The sequence below is a fragment of the Dermacentor andersoni genome, chromosome 4, assembly GCF_023375885.2.
Source record: "Dermacentor andersoni chromosome 4, qqDerAnde1_hic_scaffold, whole genome shotgun sequence".
Taxonomy (NCBI): domain Eukaryota; kingdom Metazoa; phylum Arthropoda; class Arachnida; order Ixodida; family Ixodidae; genus Dermacentor; species Dermacentor andersoni.
In genome coordinates, this window is record NC_092817.1 from 7,511,221 (window position 1) to 7,526,912 (window position 15,692).

Below are 15,692 nucleotides of genomic sequence, written 5' to 3' on the forward strand. Positions count from 1 at the left end.
AGCGACGAGCGACGGCTTCAAGCAACAGATCGGACCGTCGCGTGAACAGATCGCTCGGTCTTGTCGCACGATCGCTCGGTTCTGCAAATCTAGAATTCGTCGCTCGTCGCCCGGAAGTGCTATGAGCGACTAGCCAATAGCGCGAAGATGGAACTGGATGTACATAACTCAAGTACTTCTGATAGTCGCAGGGAACAAGCAAACGATTGACTTTCTATACGTGCAAGGATAAGAATCTACTGCCAGACTTTCAGAAATATTTTATGCTGCTTTTTACAGTAAAACACATCAACTTAAGTTAATAAAGCACGCGTCACGCTAGTTTCGGCGCCTATATTGCTGCCCTCATACCGGCAACAATGGGGAGACGTCGCTCGAAGTCGTCGCTTGCATGGGGTACGACTTGTAGGCGACGAGCGAACGCGACAGCCATCTCCATCGCGTCGCTTGTCGCTGTCACGTGCAAGATCGCTTGCATGAGGTTTATACTTTATTGGCCTTTGCTCTTACTTCAGCAGGTTTGTGGAAAATTTCGCCCATGTTGCCCGTCCCCTGACTGACCTCCTCAAGAAAGACGTTCCTTTCTGCTGGGGCTCTGAACAAGCGTCTGTTTTCTCATAGCTCATCACGCTGCTCACCACATCTCCTGTTCTCGCCAATTTTGACGCGTCCGCTCCGACAGAAATCTGCACCGACGCCAGTGGCTACGGTACCGGCGCAATTTTAGCTCAACGCCAATGTGGGCACAACCGTGTTATCACCTATGCCAGCCACCTCCTCTCTCCCGCTGAGCGCAATTGCTCGATTACCGAGCGCAAGTGTCTCGCCCTCATTCGGGCGGTGGGCAAGTTCCGACCTTACATATATGGTCGACCATTTACACCACGCCCTTTGTTGGCTTTCTTCCCTCAAGGATCCCACCGGACGCCTCGGTTGCTGGGCCGTACGGCTGCAGGAATACACATACACTGTGGTCTACAAGTCAGGTCGTCTTCATCAGAACGCTGACTGCTTGTCATACCATTGATGTACTGGACAGTTTAGTGGATGTCGCACTGACCGGCGTTCTTTCGCTCTCCACCTTGCAAGACATTGGCGCTGAACAACGATGCGATGAACCATTACGGCCCATTATCAAACGCCTGCTCTCTGATCCATCTGACCCATCCCTTCACATGTTTGTGCTACAAAATTACATCCTGTATCACCGCAACATGCACCCCGACGGGCCCGAGCTACTAACTGTCATTCCGTGTCATCTTTGAGAGATTCTACTCCAGCACTTGCACGATGTTCCCACTGCTGGACACCTTGGTGTCTCACAGACCTACAACCGAATTCAGCGATGGTGTTTCTGGCCCCGTCTCAACCTCTCCGTCTGCCACTATGTTGCCATGTGTGAGTCGTGTAAACGCCAGAAAAGACCAGCTGTGCATCCTGCTCGTCTGCTGCAGCCTTTGGATATTCTGACTGACCCTTTCTTTTGCATTAGCGTTGATCTTCTCAGGCCATTCTCTGTATCAAACGACAGAAATAGGTGGATTGCCGTTGCTACAGACTATACAACCCGCTATGCCATTACTAGAGCCCTACCGACCAGCTGCACTACAGACGTCGCTGACTTCTTGCTTCACGACATTATCTTGCACCACGATGTACCTCGTCAACTTCTCACCGATCGCAGAAGATACTTTCTTGCCAAAGTCATCGACGACTTACTTCGATCATGTGCTACTAAACAGAAACTTACTACCGCTTACCATCCTCAAACTAATGGTCTTACCGAATTACTGAACCGCGCAATAAGTAACGTGCTAGCAATGTATGTTTCCTCCTATCATCGTGACTGGGACATTGCTCTACCATTTGTCACGTTCGCTTGCAATTCCTCGCGCCGCACCACAGATGGCTACTCACCCTACTATCTCCTCTTCGGCCGTGAGCCTACTTTGCCTTTCGAGACTCTCCTTTCGACCACACTCGACTCACCGACAGAGCACACTCGAGATGTCGTAGCCACAGCGGCCCAAGCACGCCAGAAGTGCCATTACGACCAGTGCCATCACGACGTGGAGTATAGACCAGGAGCTCTTGTGCTAGTTTGGTATCCAACTTGACGCGTCGGTCTTTCGGAGAAATTCCTCTCGCGATACTACGGCCCTTACCGCATCCTTCACCAGGTGACCCCTGTCACATATGAAGTGTCTCCGCTGAATGCCACGGTGCCTTCACCTCTCTCTCACATCATCTATGTCAGCCGTCTCAAACCTTACCTTTCTCAGACCGATGAGCCGCACCAATAAGGTGCTTTTTCCGACGGGGTGATGTCACAGTCGGTAATGTGGGAAGAAGAGGACACTGATGGTGGCCTTGGGGACGACGAAGAAGAGTTTAGTATTATCGCTGCTCTATGCTCGTTGGCTCCGCCATTAAAAGCCATTTGTGAATAGATGCACGCTTCTTCCTTCCCGTAACAATATTATAGATGTGAACTAGACGTTTTAAATGTCTTGTATATTTGGTCTTTTGTGGTACATCCAATGGATATTTGTGGTTTGCTGGGATGCGTAAACGGTAATACATGTGTGGACAAGGTAAAACTCCACAGCGGTACTGCAGTATCATGCACAGGCAAATGTCTGATGTTCGTGGAACTAGATGGCAGCCCGCTAGCCGGTTGGCAAGCTGAGCAGCAACTCCCATCAATTACAAAAGCTAAAGCAAAACCTTCTGATAGCGCATTAAGCGGTTTTATGTTAAGCAGCTAAAGTAACCCCAATAAATCGTTTCGGAATGAAAATATTAATTTATACCTTCAGCAATAAACACAAAAGTTTAGAGATACTAACAGACATTCCATTCAAATAAAACAAGGTTCGTTGGGAGTTAAAAAATTTCCAAGCAAACATTCTTGTGCATATGCATTTGCTGCTACATTATATATAGATATATAATAAGAAATTTCTGAATGTATCAAAGTATCGTAAGATTATTTGCATCTTACGATACTTTGATACATTCAGAAATTCTCGTATTATCGTATTTCACAATTATTCACAATTCACAATTATCGTATCGGATACAATAATTGTGGTAGTATCTTGTATATGTATCTCAAATACGTCATATCATAAGAAGCCAACAAACACTGACACCAAGAACAACATAGAGAAATTACTTATGCTTAATAAATGAAATAAAGAACCGATAAATTAATGGAAATGAAAGTGGATGAAAAAACAACTTGCCGCAAGTGGGGAATAATCCCACAACCTTCGCATTTCGCATGCGATGCTCTACCAATTGAACTACCGCGGCGCCGTTTCCCCATCCACTTTCTTGGGTATTTGTGTTTCCTAGTAGAACCCTGGGAGCATTAGCCAGCGCCACCACTCGCAAACCTTGGCAGCAGAAGTGGAACAACCTTTCTGCAGCAGGCATCACGAGAATGTGATCTTTTTGGGTGAAGGCAACTGGTCAATAAACCCACACATATGACCTGAAGACATCAGTGTTGCCGGATTCGAGACCCTCGTTATGTAATGAACGAGAAGTGAGGGGGTTAACCGAGGGGCCCGACTTTGTAGTCGTATCATAAGAAGCCAACAAACACTGACACCAAGTACAACATAGGGAAATTACTTGTGCTTATTAAATGAAATAAAGAAACAATAAATTAATGGAAATGAAAGTGGAGAAAAAACTTGCCACAGATGGGGAACGATCCCACAACCTTCGTGTTTGTTGGCCCACCTAGACTGCATTTCCAGAGCAGATCGCTTTCAACGTAAAGCCCACGCAGCCACGTGCCATACGCGGCTAGTTGCTGCCAAAATATGACCCCTTCCCCCCACCTCCTTTCACCCGGTTCCTTGGGCGTGACAGAAGACTGCGTGCTTCTTCCCTGCTTTCCTCCCATGCGCACGTGGGATTGAGCCGTGATCGTCAAATCACCCTCGCACGCTTTCACTCACACTTACAGCATACAGCGCACGGAGACAGTGTTATCATCCTTGGACTTTATACGGAACATTGTGGTGACAGTGGTGACGATAGCAAAAATTCACCTGGAGTGTCCATATAACTGCTATCACAATAAGAGGACATACATAGACGCTAGTGTATGTCCTTTTTCATGTGTGCATTAATGTGTCTGTTTTGAGTGCTCTGCTTCAATATAAAAAGGTTTAGGCCTTAAATCAAAATTCCACTTCTAACAGTCACTAGAACTTAACTTTCTCAAATGCAACAAATTTCATTAAAATCGGACCAGTGGTTATCTCACGAAAGCATTTCTGCATTATACATGTATTTAAATAGGCAGCATCGGGGTTGGGCCCGAGCTAAAGCTTCCTCTTAAGCTTGCTATATTGCTTCATGTCTAGAGCAGACAGAACAAGGCGGTGTTCTGGCTGGCTTTGTCTAGCTTTCTATGCAGGTTTTTTTTTTTTTTTTGGTCATGAACACAATATAGCTACACGTAAAGCATATATTTTCACCATGTCATGAGCTTTAGGTTGCAGCATACGAACATTTTACTGGACAAAAAAAAAACATTGTGAAATCCAAAATACTTTCGCTATGTAGCTAGAGACTTCGTCACCCACAAGGGCGTGTGATAGCCTTTCGCAATGATGCAATATTTTTTCCTGATTATTTTTGGTGTCTCTTTATTTATCATGGGTGAGCTGCAAACTACAGCGCAGCTAATGCTCTTCTGGTGTTGCCGAAACTTTTGTTCTCGGCCGACTCCCCTACTTCCCATGTGGCAGCTGTGCCCATGTGATCACTCATGCCACACCATGCCAACTGCAGCGCCACTATTTCCAGAAATGGTGTCCGCCTGCAATAACATTGTTTTAAAAAATATTAATTATGGGGTTTTACGTGCCAAAACCACTTTCTGATTATGAGGCACGCCATAGTGGAGGGCTCCAGAAATTTCGACCACCTGGGGTTCTTTAACGTGCACCTAAATCGAAGTACACAGGTGTTTTCACATTTTGCCCCCATCGAAATGCGGCCGCCGTGGCCGGGATTCGATCCTGCGACCACGTGCTCAGCAGCCTAACACCATAGCCACTGAGCAACCGCGGCGGGTCAATAACATTGTGTCAAGCTTCATGGTGTGGCATTTGAAATGGGCTTCACAGGTACTAGTCGTCGTCAGGTATGATACAATGCTGTCACAGAAAGTAGTGTTCATTTTCTTGAGAATTGGTGACAGCAAGATGATTAAACCATTAATATGTGGTACTGAATATATGTGACTTTAGGCTCAAGCACTTTTTCTTGCATCTGGTTTAATTTTGAAAAGGAATAAAGCCAATGTCCTCAACTCACTAAGTCTAGCAAATTAGGAAGAGTGAGTGCTTGTTGCATGCAGTGCTGGCCAGAGGCAGCTGGTGTGCCTCGCTCGTGCCCTTCTGCGCAAGAGCAAGGTGCTGGTTCTGGATGAAGCAACCTCGTCTGTAGACCTGGCCACCGACCACCTCATCAAGGACACCATTCACCGAGAGTTTAGGAGCACAACAGTGATCACCATTGCCCATAGGCTTCACACCATAATGGACTGTGATAGGTGAGTCAGCCTTCACCATTTGTTTGCGTCCAGGTTCAAAGTGGCCACATACAATTTGTAACCTCATTTTCTTTTTCGCTGCAACAGGGTTGTGGTGCTCTCTGCTGGTGAAATAGTGGAACAAGGCTCACCAGCTGAACTCATCCAAAACGAAAAGGGCCTGTTTCGTTCTATGGCAAACGATGCCGGCCTTGCATGAAAGGCCCTACTTGTTGTATTGCATTCTTGCACAGTTGTAAAGCCCATGAATGGAAGTAATTTCAGACTGCCTTAAAATGTGCCTCGACAGGCTTCACAGCACTTCAGCCATTCACATTTCTACAGGCTAGAAACATGAATGGTATATCGCATGCAGAATATGCATCTTGCAAGAAACGAATTTCTTTTCTGAATCTTGACATATTTTATGTTTTTACTGCCTGTAATCAGCTATAGAGCAGGAAGAAAAGTTAGGTTTTCCTGCTTATGTGTATTCGCATTCTTGTACAAAAACCTTTACACATCCATTTTAATACTATATAAATGTTTATATGACAGTCTTCAGGTTATTGTATAATTTCCTTAGCACACAATTGTCAAATGAAATAAGTTTGTCCTCTAAGAGGATTATTAGCTTCATTGTAATCATTTAGGAGAACAGTCTATGTTGGTATTTTGCAGTATTCAGTCTTTACCAGACTTCTTGAAGACCATGGCCTTAGTGCATGAAACAGAAACAGGCAAAAACTTATTTTGGTATTTATCCATGCAGTTCTTTCTCAACTGCACTGGATTATGCTTACCTTGTGAATTTCGTAGGTCAGGACGTCATTTCCTCATTTGCATGTGTGCTTATACAAGGAGTTCTCATTTTCCTGTTTGTTTACAGGACCTATAATATTAACATAGCAGTTGCAGACATCAGTGGCTACCAGCACAAAAGTTCTCCCATGTATAATAAAAAAGAAGTAGGCATTGTGATGAGCTGTTTCTTTTCACAATGTGTTGGTGTGCTGAATTTTGAATAAAAGATGCTTACATCATCAGATGAGCACTTTATATTTCAAGCTTACACTGCAGTCATTTGTTCGTGCAGCATGTCTGCCAACACGTAGACCACAAAACTTGCAAAAATCCCATGGGTATTTGCAGCCAGGAGGTTGCAAGTGTTTTTTTAATGTGTGTGCCCCAAGCACACACCTTTTGAGGGATAAAGACACATTTTATTAATGAGAATTTACTTTTCGACACTAAAAGCAGCAAATGTGGCCCAGCAGAGGCTGAAAACAAACACATTATTTTTAGACAACAACGACTTTCCTGTTGCCAATTTTGCCAGTTTTAAGCATCTGAATTGCTTGAACCAAGTGCCCCTCTGGTATGTCGCACCTTGTACTGCCTCGAGAGGACGATACAGGTAGCATCACAATGTCTTTCTTGCATGCCTTTTTTTTTTTTGCAACCATGCCCCTCCTCATCCTTAGGCTCTTAAACACCTTCTTCCCAAACAGAATCTACTTTTCAGAAAGCTTCACAAAATATTTGTAAAAGTGCAGAACAGGTGCAAACTTGTAAACTTCACAAAAAATTCACGAGAGTTGGTAGGAATGCTGCTTATATGCCATGATAAGACTGAAGGTCAGGCTTGGTTTCATCTAGACTTTGAATGAAATAATCCCTTAGCAGTCGTAGGTTGTACCTATGCTATGCAGGTAGGTATAAAAGTTCAAAAACATATTCTGTGTGCTAAAGCCAGTTTCAAAAAATGCATCTTTGCAGTTTTCTGATGACATTTCCTTGCAGATGTGGCTTTTGCATCGCAGTCAATGTTACATTTCTTTATTTTTAACAAGTACAACTCTGGAGATGTATTGCAGTGGTTGCAAAATATTCTGCTTAAAGAATTATTCGCAATGTGAAACATTTGTAGTGCCATCTTGGATGATGCACTCTATAATTTTGAAGATAGCATTCCTTGAGTGTGTGTTCACCACAACTGCTATATTTTGCTTTTTTTCTATATTGCCTCGTTCCTATCAGTGTTCAACCTATCGATGAAAAATTGTGTTGCAGTGGTCTGTTACATCAGCAGTTTTACACCACACAAAGCAGAAACCAAGTCACTTGCCTGTCATTAATTTTAGGTTCGAGAAGGAAAGATGGAAAAGAAGATGAGACCCAATAAATCAGGTTCGGAGAGATCGCTGTTTTCTTTTCGAAGGTTTACAGACGTGCAGGGTGCATTTTGTGAAGCAGACACCAGTCGATGCCATCAATCTGCTTGATGCCTGTTTTCATGAGTGGTCTTGTGTGAAGCAGAAATGATGGTTGTGAATGGTGGCCATGCAGTATTTATGCTGCTGGCTGACTAAATAGTACAATGTGAACATGGCAAGTTGAGTACTGTGCCCTCAGGCCTCTGCTGCATAAAGACTGTCTGGACCAGCAACTATCTAGCAATGTCAGGTTGGTAAACAACTAGAAAAGTAACAAAATTATGTCACATGTGCTACAGCAAGTTGAGTTGTGACATTTTATTTTTTTGTTATGGAAAAAATGGGCAAATGGCCAGATGCCTTCTCTGGCATAAGTTAACTTGCATGTTTGTTTTCAGTACAATTGTGCACACACATAATATAAATGGGTCAAGGAAGGGAACAATAAATGCCCGTTACTGCGGACACCTCTGTGCCTCTATGTCTGAAGAAATGTCTGAATAGAAAGATTGCATCACTGGCGAAGCTGGTATAATGCACGAAGTACTCTTTCTTTTCTACAGTCAACAACCACGTACCACTGTCTCGATAGACTTTAATGTATGTATAAGGACAACCAAAATTTCTGGTACCTCACAACTTGTGCAATAATTCTGACTCTGACTGCACGACCATGTATGGCCACTGAGGCAAGCAGAAATAGCGATATTTTCGTTTTGAGACTTCGACGGCATGTCGCCGGCACTCCGTGAAACTGAAACTAGCAATGCCTGCTATATCTAGTCGCCGCCGCCAAGAATTCAGTGCAGCAGCGACATCATGACAATGGTCAAGATATAGGCCACGATTTTGTAGCGATGCCTTCCGCTCGATTCTATGCCACTCTTATAATCTACCGTTCATGGCCGGCTGATCCTTAGGATAATGCTTGCGAAGCATTGCTCTGACCAGTGACAAAGTGTGAAATGTGTGACTATCATAAATGGTATTGCTAGAAAATTACGGCCACGGAATGTCTAGGCCAAGAGCAAGTGTATGTGTTGTGGGGATGCGCGACTCTCACGCGTCCCCTGATATGTTGTTTTCCCGCATAGATCCAGTCTCCTGTTATCCGGCTTCGTCGCATGGCCTGATGCCCGCGGCATTAGGTCTGGTGAATCGCAGTACAAGAGATGGCGCGAGTGGTGCGCTGCTAACGCCACCTAACGGCGGGGTATCTTTTCCGGCAATGCCGGAAAACAAGATATCTGGGGACGCGTGAGAGTCACGCATCCCCACACTTGTAAAGGCGTTTATTAGTCACTGGAATTGGGGACCGACCGTTAGAACAGGGCATAGACTCCCAGCAAGAGCGCTGAAAAGAACCCTTTACATCCAGTGACCAAGAGCGCCAGAAGAGCACTCACGGACGTGACACCAGTTCTGCGCCCACCTTCCTTTCTGGAGCGCGTGTGGCCCTCGGTTCCTTCCTTTGCACCTGGACTCTCTTTCTAAACTACTACCTAAGTATGAAGGGCCCTACCGTGTCGTCGAACGCACATCCCCCATCAACTATGTGATCGAAACCATTTAATCATCTTTGGACATGCGCCGTCGAGGACGAGACATTGTCAATGTCGACCGCCTCAAGACCTACTATGACCCAGTCATAGTGAAACGCTGTTTTAAGTCGCTGGGTGGCTCCCTTTTCGTTCCCAGGGTTAATTGTCTAGCTGGGCTAGCGTTCTCTCAACGTATTCGGCCAGCTAGACAATACAGTATACACGGACACCGCCGTATATCCACACGGAAGAGAACGCGTGGCCGCGACGGTAGTGGTTAACAAGGAAGGAAACCCGATCACGTATGCCACGGCAAAGGTCGCTGGCACAGCGGAGGCCGAGGAGATTGCCGTAGCGCTGGCGGCAGCAGAAGGTTATAGAACAGGCCGATCTCTCAACATACTAACGGACTCAAAAGAGGCGTGCAGGAACTACACGAGGGGCAGAATCAGCAAAACTGCCCTCAGAATACTCAGCGGAGCCACCTCCGCCGAGAAGGAAAAGCCCAGGCGCATGCACAACCTAATCTGGATCCCGGGCCACGTAGGCATAGGGGGGAACGAAAGGGCAGACAGCCTAGCTCTATGCGAAGCGTTCCGAGCTGGGCGGTCGAATGCCCCGGGCACCCACCTACAGGCTTGCGAGGGGGGATACGCAGAGACCCTGAACTTACACAGAGGAACTAGAATTAGATATCCGCCACCACACAAAGACCTCGCAAAGGAGGAAGCGACCAGCTGGCGTAGACTACAAACAAACTCCTTCCCCAACTTACACGTGCTCAATAAGATGTTTCCGACACAATACAGGGCCATCTGCCCTTGGTGTGGTGCCAAACCTACACTCTACCACATCACCTGGGAGTGCGAACGCAACAAAGCATTCCACAAACATGAACACCCGAGTGCAGAGCAATGGGAGAGTCGGCTCACCAGCAGCGAGCTCACGGCCCAAAGGGCCCTAGTGCAGCACGCGAGCGATGCAGCACGACTCAGTGGAGCCTTGGAATAGGGGCCCACCCTTGTTGAAGAGAAGTCTCAAGTCGCCAGCGCCAAGAAGATGAAGACGACGGAGACCTCGTAACCACGAAACTCTTGAAAGACTCAAAAGTTTTCACTCACTCACTCACTCCCAGGGTTAATTGTAGAGGAGGATAGGAACGGTATAGTGGGTTGTCCTCTCCAGTGCTTTCTCTAGTGGCGCCCGAGCGAGATCGTGGTGCCCTTCAGCATGTCTTGCTATGGCAGAAATGGGAGCACATTCAGATGTATCCGGCCGGCATGGTAGTAGAATGGAGTTGATGGTGTGCGACGGGTGGCAATTAACCGTACAGTAAGAAAAAAATTGGCTGCGGCTTGGCTCAGCTAACCCTGAATATGCAAAGCGATAGCTTGGTTTAGCCTGGTTAAGTCTTGGTTTCACTTGGTTAACCTTGGCTTTAGCTGTAATTATTATGCGTAGGTATACAATCATCGTTAAGCCAGGTATGATGGCTGTGCCTAGGTCAGTGGCTAGATATGACTGTGATTGGGCTTGGGTAGACACGCATCGTTCGACCGTTCGACATCTGTTGACCCACAGGGAAAGCGCAAGTGCTAGACATGCAAAGAGACGCCGCGAACGTGCGCAGCGTCGAACCACAAATGGACAGGGCACAAATGCGGTCGCTACTTTGATCTCAACGATGTGACACCTGTTGCATTCCAGACCATCTCCAGTGAAGCAGCTCGCCAGGCGATATCCGTGGGGTGGTCATATGCCGCTTGGTGACGACAGCTCAAAGCCTCCCACACAACGCTCAGAGAAGACAGCCTGGCCTCTCTCTCATTCATGGTCAAGCTCGCACTGACCAGGCGAGCGCTGCGCTCCTTTTAGCCAGGCGTGTGGCAAGTCACATGGTCAGGCGGCAACCCAGCTGCGGAGAACACATGCGCTAAGCCGGCGGTGGCGGCGCGGTGTCACATGATGCGTTGCCAAGGCTACAGCACAGCTACAGTCAAATGAAGGTGAAATTTCTGGTGGCGGCGAAACTTGGCTCGACGCAATTATTAAAGCTTTTGCTTTAAAAAGAGTGAAAAGCCAGTGGTGTTACGAGTAGCGGTGTTATGCTCGTAGGTCACGAATGGCGGAATTATGTCCCAATTTTGTGTGGTCGGAGGCAACGTACATGGCAAGCATGTCGCCGAGAGTACGGTTGAAGCGTTTTGTAAGGCTATTGGTTTGAGGATGGTACATCGTAGTTAAACGATGAACAAGATTGCACTCTAAGAATGGCTTGAACTACTTCGGACAGGAAGACATGTCTGCAATCACTGAGCAGTTCCTGAAGTGGCGCATGATCCAAGATGAATCGACGAAGCAGGAAGGAGGCAATATCGCGTTGTAGCTGGCGGCAGGGTGACAGAGAGGTGGTCGACTGCCACAATGGCTGAGCGGTTTTGAGCTGATGTTGGGGAAAGTGGCCTATACAAATCGATGCCAACGTGCTCGAACGGGCGAGGTAAAGGTTGCAAAATGGCTGACGAGAGGCGGCGTGAAGATTTTCGGTGCTTGCACTTCGGACAAGAGCGAATGAACTTCTGAACATGGCTATACATCCCTTGCGAGTAGTACTGGTGTAGAAGGTGCTGGTACGTTTTGATAACTCCCAAGTGTGCACACTGTGGATCAGTGATGAACGCTGCGCACATCTCGCAACGCAGACTGCGAGTTACTACTAACAACCACTGGCGCCCATACGGGGTTATATGCATCGATGAAACAGGTTGTCGTGAATGGCGAAATGGTGAGCTTGACGATGCAACGTGCGAGTGGTTGGTTGTGGTGATGAACCAGAAAGCAAATCTATAAGGGATACAATCCAATGGTCCTTGCGCTGCTCAGAAGCAATGGTGGTGATGTCGAGCGAAGAAATGGTAAACTGGGATGGTGAGCAGCAGGCATTGTCATCAGGTAAGGAAGAGCGCGAGAGCGTGTTGGCATCCGAATGTTGGTGTCCGCTGCGGTACAGCACGCGAATATCATAATCCTGCAGACGAAGTGCCCATCAGGCAAGGCGGCCTGAGGGATCTTTCAAGGACGACAGCCAACATAGTGTATGGTGGTCCACGACTACATCAAATGAACGGCGATACAAATAAGGTGGAAAACTTAGTAAAAGCCCAAATGATGGCCAGGCATCCTTTTTCCATCACAGTGTAATTGGTCCCAGCTTTTGTAAGCATACGACTTGCATAAGCTGCAACATACTCGGGAAACCCTTGTTTGCGCTGGGCAAGCAAGCGCCGAGGCCAACACCGCTGGCGTCTGTGTGCACCTCGGTAGAGGCTGTCAGGTCATAGTGGCGCGAAATTGGCGGAGACGTTAGCAAGCAATGGAGCTTTGTGAAGGCCTCGTCGGGGGCGATATGATGGCAGCAAAATTGCGGATGAAGTGTCTGCAGTAACAACAGAGACCTACGAAAGTGCACAATTCTTTGACGGACGTCAGCTTAGGGAATTCGGCGAGAGCCCAATGTTTGGCTGGATCGGAGAGTATTCCATCCTTGCATACAATGTAAGCTAGAATTGCCAGCTGCCAAGCTGCAAATCGGCACTGCTTTATGTTAAGTTGTAGGCCAGCATTTATTAAACACATCAAAACACACCGGAGCCCTTCAAGGTGCACGGTGAAGTCTGCAGCAAAAACCATGTCGTCAAGATAGCACAGGCACATGTGCCACTTCAAGCTGCATAGAACTGTGTCCATCATGCGCTCGAAAGTTGCCGGGGCATTACAAAGTCCGACAGGCATTACGTCAAATTTGTTTAAGCTGTCAGGTGTGACAAAAGCTGTCTTCAGCCGATCAGCGTCTGCCATAGGTACTTGCCAACACCTCGAGTGCAAATCTAGAGATGAAAAGAATTCTGCGCCTTGTAGACTGTCATTCGCATCGTCTATGCGCAGGAGAGGGTAGACCTTGTTGGTGGTCTTGTTGAGGCGCTGGTAGTCCGCACAGAACCATCTTTCTTTGTAACATGGACGACAGGGGATGCCCATGGACTGTTGGAAGGTCGTATGACCTGGCGGCGAAGCATGTCGACTTGTTCATTGACTACACGACGTTTTGCAGGAGATATACGATAGGGACATTGCCGCAATGACGGTTGCGACCCAGTGTCCATCCGATGAGTCATCCGGCCCAGGGAAGATTGCCCTACATCAAAAGAAGAACAAAATGGTTCTAAGAGGCACAAAAGCTGAGACTGTTGGACTGTTGTTGTTGGTAAAGTGACCGGCAATAGCAGAACTGAACACATCACTGGGTGACAGATTACACGTAAAAACAGCACTGAGCACACTGGAACTCTAGTACAGCAACGGTCGTTGGGCACGACCATAACTTTCAGGTCATCATTTGCTTCTACTTTGCCAAGACATTTTCCTCGGAGCAGCCTCACAGGGTATGGGAACGGTCAGATGGAGACAGTAGTGCAACAGCGTCTGAGATTCCGCTGCAGTACATGGGCATCACCATTGACGAGTTCGGAGGAATGTGGGAGAGGATGACGTCATGAGAGCATGAGGAAAGACTTATGACTTCTATGGAATATAGAACGTCGGCAATGACAACACGAGCAGTGCAAGCCACTAAGGGGTGAATATTCTGAGCACTGGCTGTTGTGGGGTTCTCACACCCATGCTCTTGGGACAAAGGAACGACAATTGTCGTTCCTTTGTCCTTTGTCGTTCCATAAGGGCATTTATTGCACTTTTCATAGATCAATGCCTGCTAGCCGAGTTGCTACTCACAAAACATGCCGATGGGCGCACGACAAATCTAGAAGTTCGACTCGCCGCGACCGGATAACGAGCGAATATGTTCGCCCCATGCTGGATCCCAACGCCTGGTCGTTCGCGCGTACGGTCACGCGAACGGTGGCGCGCTAGAAGGCGGCCACGCGAGACGGTCTCGCAGAAGCATGCATCGGCGTACGAGCGGCACGGCACGTCCGCACTGCTTGCTATACCGAACCAAAGAGGAAGCGCCTTGTCTTTCGGCGCCCAAGTAACCACGCCTGTCGGCGGCGTTAGCAGCGCAACACTCGCGCCATCTCTCGTACTGCGCCTCAACCACTCCGACCGCCGTGGGCGCCAGGCCACGCAAGCCGTGCGGGAAAACAACATATCAGGGGACGCGTGAGAGTCGCGCATGCCCACATCCCCCCAACCTTAAATCATGCATATTCCGGCGAGACATGAGACACGGTCTAATATCAACCCGTGCTTCGCGAACAAGATAGTACATGCAACAGTGGCCGCGCTGAGGAAATGTCCACACGGTGTCCATAACATGCGAGCCGACTGTCCTTGGGGTACACCGCTGGCATCCGCCGGTCACAGCAGCAGCTTTGCAGACTCGACGGCACGATTCCAGGCCAGGACTCCGGAAACGACGACGCAGTAGTCGGTACGAGCAAGGGTCGCTCGCGCCGACGCGCCCTGCTGGCAAGAGCCGCCGTAGCTGTCGGTGACCGCCGGCTCTTTTGTCCGCCGCCGAGGGTTGTGAGCTGGATGCAGGAGGCCGCCGAAGTCGCTGCGCCGAACTGGCCACAGCATCACCATCGCCCGGGGTGACTCGATCGTAGTTCGGGGCAGCAGCGCAGACGATGTGCAGGTGACAGCAAGCCAGGGGTGACTCCAATCACGCTGCGTACACTCAACACACTCGGCAAACACTAAAGGAGTGAAAGGGAGAGGAATTCTGCATGCGCATCGCCCTCGTGGTACGATGTTCGACTCGGCTAGCAAAAGATCGGGCAGCTACTCAGATGCTAAGTTCACGTGAACAAAGCTTGCTTCCTTGAGTCGAACGAGTAATTTCAATTCGTGCGAGGCTAAATAGAATGAGGGAAGCAAATTGCAACGCCTCAACGCCACGGTCCACCAGGTTGTGTCCCTCCACGTGCGACAGGCAGCTTCGTAAAGCCTTAGGCCTAAAGCGTCGCTACCCTGACAACTACCAGCATCCAAAAACAACACCCAAAATGAGCGCAAGACAGGCAGCCGCGAGGAGACGTCAGCTCTGTGAGGTGGTCCTACTCCGCTCGGTGCACACAACAGCCGAGTTGACGGCGCCCACCGTCCCAGACGGTGTCGGAGCGCGCGGTGCCAGGCCGCAATACCAGTCAGCCCGTAGTGGCACCCGTGGCCACCCGGCTCCCAGAGCCGCGACTTCATCAGAGTCAAAGAGATATAGAAGAAGCTATTTACATAAGAAATTCGGACCACCCACGAGGCTTCCGTACTCACTCACGTCAGGCTTGGCCGTGCTCCGCAGGCGCTAAGCCTCGCTCTCCCAGGATGCAGACCACGTGGCTCTAGTACCGACGAATG

The 15,692-nt window shown here is 48.2% G+C and overlaps 1 protein-coding gene across 2 annotated transcripts in view; it reads left to right on the forward strand.

Moving 5' to 3' along the window:
• LOC126535912 (multidrug resistance-associated protein 1-like) overlaps positions 1 to 6,627 on the forward strand; it is a 335,731-nt gene extending 329,104 nt beyond the window's left edge. For both annotated transcript variants that reach the window (XM_050182763.3, XM_055073342.2), the window contains 2 exons: positions 5,387 to 5,581; positions 5,669 to 6,627. In XM_050182763.3, the coding sequence (XP_050038720.1) occupies positions 5,387 to 5,581; positions 5,669 to 5,780 (307 nt within the window). In that variant the 3' untranslated portion in view covers positions 5,781 to 6,627. The remainder of the gene's footprint in view (positions 1 to 5,386; positions 5,582 to 5,668) is intronic.
• The last annotated feature ends 9,065 nt before the right edge of the window (positions 6,628 to 15,692 follow it).